This window comes from Diadema setosum, chromosome 4, assembly GCF_964275005.1.
Source record: "Diadema setosum chromosome 4, eeDiaSeto1, whole genome shotgun sequence".
Taxonomy (NCBI): domain Eukaryota; kingdom Metazoa; phylum Echinodermata; class Echinoidea; order Diadematoida; family Diadematidae; genus Diadema; species Diadema setosum.
Window position 1 is genome coordinate 45,530,442 of NC_092688.1, and position 7,346 is coordinate 45,537,787.

General features: G+C 38.9%; 1 protein-coding gene across 2 annotated transcripts in view; it reads left to right on the forward strand.

The window, feature by feature from the left end:
* Nucleotides 1–6,104, forward strand: part of LOC140227343 (uncharacterized) — a 32,826-nt gene extending 26,722 nt beyond the window's left edge. For both annotated transcript variants that reach the window (XM_072307757.1, XM_072307758.1), the window contains exon 5: nucleotides 4,624–6,104. In XM_072307757.1, the coding sequence (XP_072163858.1) occupies nucleotides 4,624–4,995 (372 nt within the window). In that variant the 3' untranslated portion in view covers nucleotides 4,996–6,104. The remainder of the gene's footprint in view (nucleotides 1–4,623) is intronic.
* The last annotated feature ends 1,242 nt before the right edge of the window (nucleotides 6,105–7,346 follow it).

The following is a 7,346-nucleotide window of genomic DNA, read 5'->3' on the forward strand; positions in this document are numbered from 1 at the left end:
TACATTTAAGTATAAACTCAAAAAATATTTGTTTTCTAAATATACCAGTTAATTCTGTTTAATGGAAAAACCCGTCATGTTTCACTTTTCCTTGAGATTTTGTAGTGTGTCCTCAGACCTTTTCCATCCCTCTCCTTTTCCTTCTCTATTCTTCCGTGCTACTTTTTCCTCGTTCTTCGTTGTCCAGTATCTGTCTGAGTGCATTTCCTCAAATTTTGTTATTTCTGTGTATTGTGTTATTGTTGTTGTCGTCGTTATGTTTTGTGTGGCCGATTGCATATCTTTTTCCATTCAATTTTCCTGGCACACCTGGCCCCATAGTGTCTGTGCCACAAATGTGATATGTTATATAGTTTATACGATTGCATCCTAAAATCCTAGTAAGTATTGTTCATAGTATCAACATCATTATATCAATTAGTAAAATGTACAATAGTATATAGAAGAATTGAAATGAATATGTCTATTTGGTATAACAAATTGGTGCTGTTGTTGTTTTGTTCCAGTGTTCCACGTTTTACAAGCGTGGCTTTTTTAGTGGAACACTGTTTTCCATCATTGTGATTATTTACTATTTTTGTTGCCATGACAAAGTGCATTGTTTCTTTTTACGACACCATTCGTGTATAATATACTTTATATTGTATTGAAAAAAAAAAATCCTTTATCGGACGAGTGTAAGAGAAATGAAAAAAAAAATTGTATCACTTTGGATTATGTCAACTTTTTCTTTTCTTTCTTTGTGATGATGGAAATAAATAAACTATTGAATTGAAATTGAATTGATAGATTTACAGATCATGGAAGAATGAATCGGCAGTTGAATTGATGAATGGATGACTGGATAGATAGAAAAATGATGGAAAGTTATAAAGATGATTGACAGATGGGATTACATTGGTTGGATAAACAGACCGATGGATGGCTGCTGGATTAGCTAAAATGGATGGATGAATGAATAAATTGATGACTTCATGAATGGATAAATGGATTGGTAGATAGCTAGATGGACTGATAAATGAATGTATGGGTGGATTAATCTATTCATGGATAGAAAATGGATGGAAGTAAGGAAGGACAGGGTGGGGTTTCGATGGGCTTGATAAATGGATGGATGGATAAAGAGATTGATGGAGGGCTAGGTGAACCAATGAATGAATGAATGAATAAGTAGATAGATAGATAGATAGATAGATAGATAGATAGAAAGGCCCATAGATGGCAGGCTAGCTGTATCTGTTGTTTCCTTGTGCCTATCATTTGTGACTAATTGTGTAAACTTACTAAGTAACAGAATGCTTTCTATCAGGGTGGTTTGGGTGGCCGAGGAGGTGGCTAAAATGGTTTTTAGCGATTGCCTGGGACCTGGGGGTGGGCTTCAAAGAGAACCCCAGCTGACTCACTGGAGTGAATGCTGGATGATGTATTCCAAAGCCTCCAATGTTTGCGTGTGATATCTCAAGCAGGGGGAAGGACTTCCCCTCTTTTCCTGGTCAATAGCCGCTACACCTGAACGATCCCTTTTTGAACAGAGTGTGGGTAGCTTGATGTCATTAAAATCTTACCCCATTGTTCAATATGTAGCCCATTATGATTGTTTATTTCCTCTGCTGTGAAGGCCCTTTTCAGACAGAAAGAGCTATTAAAATTGTTTGCTATGCCATCATTCCCAACTGTCACGAAATGCGACTCACCCAAAAGGTTTATGTTCCACCGCTACATCCTGTTGATGACTCCACAATTCAAAGGAATCATTATTCTTTCCAGAGTTAAAGGACAATTCTGGACAAGAATCAATTTGATTTCAAAAGAAAGAAATAATTTACACTCACAACAATGAAAACTTTATCAAAGAATAAGGAAAGTATGATATGATTAGCTATTTTTTTTTTGAAACAGTTCTCAAACAAGTGATATGAAAGTGCAAATGAGTGACCTGATGATAACATCACCCTATCCTTTTCCATTGATCATGTACACACCAAAAAAAAAAAAAAAAGCGGTAAAATTTCCATCTTTCTTTGCTATAAAAGTGGAAACATCGTTATTCCTGGCTGTGTAACTTAAAAGTAATGATCAGGCAGAGATATTAGGATTTGAGGCTGGGGCATAATTGCATTTGAGCAAAAAGCTAGAAATTTCAAGATTTTGTGTATATATTAAATTATATGGCTAGTTGTATGGGGATGACATCATCAGCTCTTTCATTTGTATATTAATATTGACTGTTCAAGAACTTCATGCAAAGCTTAGGTTTGTTTTTTTGTTTGTTTTTTGTTTGTTTGTTTTTCCAATTCAAATGCCTCAAATGTCATTGTTTGATGACAGTATGTTCAATCTTACAACTTCTTTACCTTCATTTTTAGGTCCAAGTTTGATGAAACTTGAGCCATTCTTGTTTCTTTGATTTTGCTCTTGTCTATTAACCTTTTCTCTGCCAGAGACTTTGAATGGTGTGTACAATGCCATCAGGTTTTCTGTGTCAATCAGTACTCATAGCAGACAAAGGCCCGAATTCACAAAGGTGGTACAAATGAAACCATGGTTTAAACCATGGACAAAAACCATGGAGGGCCAAGTATGGCACGAATATTTTGTGAAGAAATTGGTCATTTCGTGGACAAAGTGACCGTTTCGTTAACGAAATGTTGATTTAGTTACAAAATGTTGTCACTTCATTACAAAATAATCATTTCATCAACGAAATGACTGATTTCGTAACGAAATATTCCATGCGACACTTGGCGCTCCATGGTTTTTGTCCGCGGTTTAAAGGTAGGGGATACCTTTTACAGACCTCCCAAAATGCAGCAAAACACTAAATATGAACCTCAGGGGACTTGTTTAGGCCACTGCTGAGAAATTTGGAAGTCAACAGTTATCTACAATTTGAATAATGCACAAAACTCAACTACTCAGTAGTTCTGTGTTTCAGCCACACTTAAGCCTTTTTGTTGCAGTCTTCTGTATCTTTTATCTATAAACACAGATCTAAAAGTATAAGAGCTGATGTAATAACATATAGAGTGTGTGGCAAGAATGTATATAGAAATGTTTGTAAGTTTTGATGAACTTTCTTCACAAAATATACATGATGGACACACATGCAGTGCATGGGTCTGCAAAGGTAGCCTAGTAATGTACTGGAATTTACGGTGAGCCCCGAAAAAAATTCAATTCAAAATCTAACGGTCAATAAAAATGTACTAAATGTTACCTTCCACTTTCAATACTTTATGGGAGTTTCTAAAATGATACACTCTTCAACATACCACTGTATTTATACAACTCTTCATTTAAGGCATGCAAATGGGATTCCCTACCTTTAAACCATGGTTTCATTTGTACCACCTTCATGAATTCAGGCCAAAGGGTTAAAGCCAATCAGAATGTGATGCACAATTGCACTTTTTGCCTGTTAAACCAAAAGATGTATTATTTGGACATGGCATCGCTGTCGCTCTTTGGGAAACTGAGACAAAGTTCATGCTAAAGGATAGAATCATTATCAGATGATATTTCCTTTCATGTTGTCAAATTAAAGGGGATGGCTAGTAACTGATCAGTGGGAATCAGTTTGAATGCTGGGGAATGATTGTTCCAATCCTTGTGGGATTCATTTAAGAGTACATTATATATCTATTGTGTGAAAATTATTTGCTTCAGAATGATCTCATATTCAAGTAATGTGCAGTTTAATGTTTCCAGGTTAGCATGCCTGTACAGTGACGGGGCATTAAACTGCACATTACCTGAATATGAGACCGTTCTGAAGCAAATAATTTTCACACAACAATAGATATGTAATGTACTCTTAAATGAATCCCACAAGAATTGGAACAATCATCCCCCAGCATTCCCACTGATTCCAACTCTTCAGTTACTAGCCATCCCCTTTAATCTACCATTTCTGGTTAACTCAGCAAGTCAGTGTTATCTCAAATTGAAGAAGGATGTCATTCTAAATTCTATTAGCAGAAAATTGGTGATAGTCATCCTGACAAGTGCAATCACTCTTGCAGTTAGACATTTCTAATTCATCTGGATATTTTACAAGTATGTGAAAGTCGTTTTAGGCCATCATCTTGTGATCATCATGAAGGCATGTCTGTCTTCTAATTTTTTTAGTAGTCTCAGAAACATTATCATAGAATATTGTAGATTGATGTTTGCTGATAGATATGTGAGCTTTTGATCTCCTGAAATCATGTGCTCTCTCTTTCTCTCTCTCTTTCTTTCTCTTCCTCCTCCCCCCCCCCCCCCCCCCCCCGCCTCACACTTTAACACTTTTTCTTTGTCAGTGAACTGCCCCATATCCCCGGATTTCAACTGTTGCATAGAAAGCACTTAAGAATTTAATATATATGATTATTTCATTAAGTTTGTTTAAGCATAAGGTGCAACCTTTCCTCCATGAATACATGCATCAAGCTGGAATCGCCAGTGGGTTTGATGGAGGAGGTGGCGGGGGAAAATAAATCTCGGCTCTTTGGCTTTGAGCCGTGAAGCGGCCGATCCTCCGAGGTCTTGTCTATCGCTCATCACAAAGAGATTACCAAAGTCACTAACCGGCCCGACTTCACACCACAGTCCTGAATCATTGACGTGTTTTCTCACTTCCAGAGGATGTTGTTTGTGGATGATGATGCGGAGGACCTCATCGAGGAAGAGGATGACCTGGCGGAGGTTGAGATCAACGATGCCTGGTGCCCAGCGTGCCTGGGGACCCAAGATGGGGTGTCTTTACCCACCAAATTGGGTCTAATCTTCGTCTACACTCAACTCGTCACCCGCACCATGGCGTTCTCCGGAGGGCGCACCCCCTACCGCGCCCTTCTCCCGGCCCGTCTGGATGAGGCGCTGGCTGACGGGGCCCTGAGGACCATCGGCGTGCTACGCCTCGCACAGATTGCCATCATGGCCCTCCTGTACCCCGCCGCTGTGTTCCACCGGGCAGAGCTCGATGACGAAGATGTTGGAGAACGGGACTGGTAGCATCACTTACTCTTGACATCAAGGCTGTGCCGCTAACGAGGTGCGCCCTGAATCATTCAGGGCGGTGAGAGCTCTTCGGAGATTCCTTTTCGTTGCAACGCAAAAATGAAGGGATCAATTATACATGAGACAGTAAGTGTCCCCTCCTCTTCATTTGCAAAAGGAATTTAGTGAGGTGGGGGGATTTTTTCTCATTGTTCGCACGCCAGAATTTTATTACAGGGTTCGTATATTCAATCATCGGAAGAGGGTAAAGGCAGGAGCGGAACACAGTGCTATTTAGCTAAATGTGGCGTGTTGTGGAACCTGCGAATAGCATTTTAATGCTCTGGGCTGCGACGCCGGCGTTGGCTTTGATCTCGGCACAGTGCCGAATCACTGAGTCGATAGGACAGGGGGTGTCGGCTGTTCATTACATAACAAACAGAGTTTGATAGTCTTGTCATTCAGACTGGTTTGTTGTTGTTTTTCCCCACTACCTTTCTCAGGCTGACAATAAAAGATGACAAGTATTTACCCTTCTCAAGCAAAACCCTTCTTTTGTGTTTGAAATGTCATATCTTATTTCATAATTCTCGCTTCGAGAATTCTCTCGTCTCCAATTACTCATAAAATAACGATCAAACTTCAAACGGTAAGTTCTCGTTTAATCTTTCTCTTGGATGATAATCAGTGTAGAGTGATGTATGTGTAAGGAAAGATCAATGTCCCTCCCAAAAGTTCCAGTGAGAAATAACATTTTCCCTTCATTTCCTCCTTCATCAAGTCAACATTCAATGCATTTCTCGTGACTTTAAAGGTTATGGTCTCACAATTTCTATCCAGTTTGTTCAAGGAAGACATTTATTCATCAGAAATGAAAAAGAAAGCATGCTATAAATTTCATAAGGAGTTTCATATGAATTTCTCATCAATGCAGTGGAGTATTTCTGAAATAATCTTTTGATTTTGATGATCACCCAATGTCGCTCATGATGAGATGTACAATGTATGTCAGCAGGCTATGTATTTAAAGTGTATTATATGTTGTAATGTAAACATATGTCAGTTACATAAAGCTTTGCACAGCATGAGGCTATTTCTGTTAGCAATATATGTCCAGTGGTTTAAAGAGGATAATGTGTTATCTTGTAAAATGTCAAATTGTGACCACATTATGATAAGATTTGTAATATGGCACTTGTTGGCACATTTGTTGTTTTTTGGTGTTACAGTTTGTAAAAGATGTTTGTATGAATGCACCTTTTAAGGCATTTGGTTGCGTGAGAAGTGTTTGTGGAGCATTTTAGTGAATGGCAATCCACCTGTAAGTTGGGGGGGGGGGGGTTTAGGGGGAGGTGGGGGGGGGGGGAGAGGAAGGGGACACCAAGTCAAATAAGTGAAATCAAACTAGGAGAGATCATGAGTCCAAGTTGTTCAGTGCCCAACTGTGCCATCAGCAGAAACGTGCGGTAAACGCCAGCTTTTTCCCGCTCACACTCCCAGGGTGAAATTAATCATTCCAGTATCAAGGAGTTGTGGTTTGAATGCGAGAACACATCCAGAATTCGCAGATCTTCCTTAATATGGGTTTCTATTTGTGTGTGTTTGTGTATTTGTTTGTTTTCCTTTTTAAAGACTAGGAGCGTAATTGCTCATTCTTCATCTCAGCAGCTTACGAGGATCTCATTTGAACCTTTGGCATTACTCTTCGAGAGAGCCCGTTGCGGAACGTATATGTTGGTACTGCTTGTTATGCATTCTGCATGTCTCACCTGTATCATTAAGCTTCATTCTTAAATCACGTGGCAACTTGTCAACCTTGTTGGGCAGATACTCCTTAATCCGTACACACTGCGCTTCAGTTTGTACCATGATGAGCAATATTTGAGAAACTCATCCACAACAACTTTAACATCTGTGTCAGTGCCTTCTGTGCTATGATCTGCATGAGATGAGAGTGTCAGTGTGTTGGATGTGGATTGCATGACTTCCTTTTTATTCTCATCATTAGACTTCTTTTGCTTGAGGATGTGGTGTTTTGACCCACTGTTTTGATTCGGTAACCAAACAATAACTTGACACTTGTTCTCTTAAATGGTACTCATGGTGAATTTTTCTTGTGTATTGCCTTTCATACATCTCATCATAATGTTACCTGTGCATGATGGCATATGTAGCAAGCTGGTAGCACAGTATTATACTAAAGAATGCCTATTAATAACAAATAAATGATAACTATTTTGAATTTTCCTTTTATTTTTGACTTAATAAATTACGATATTTGGATTTGACTACTGATTCTATTTTGTAGACACGTCCGTCATACAGATATGTAAAGCGATTTTAAGTCTCGAATTTTACCCCGAGGC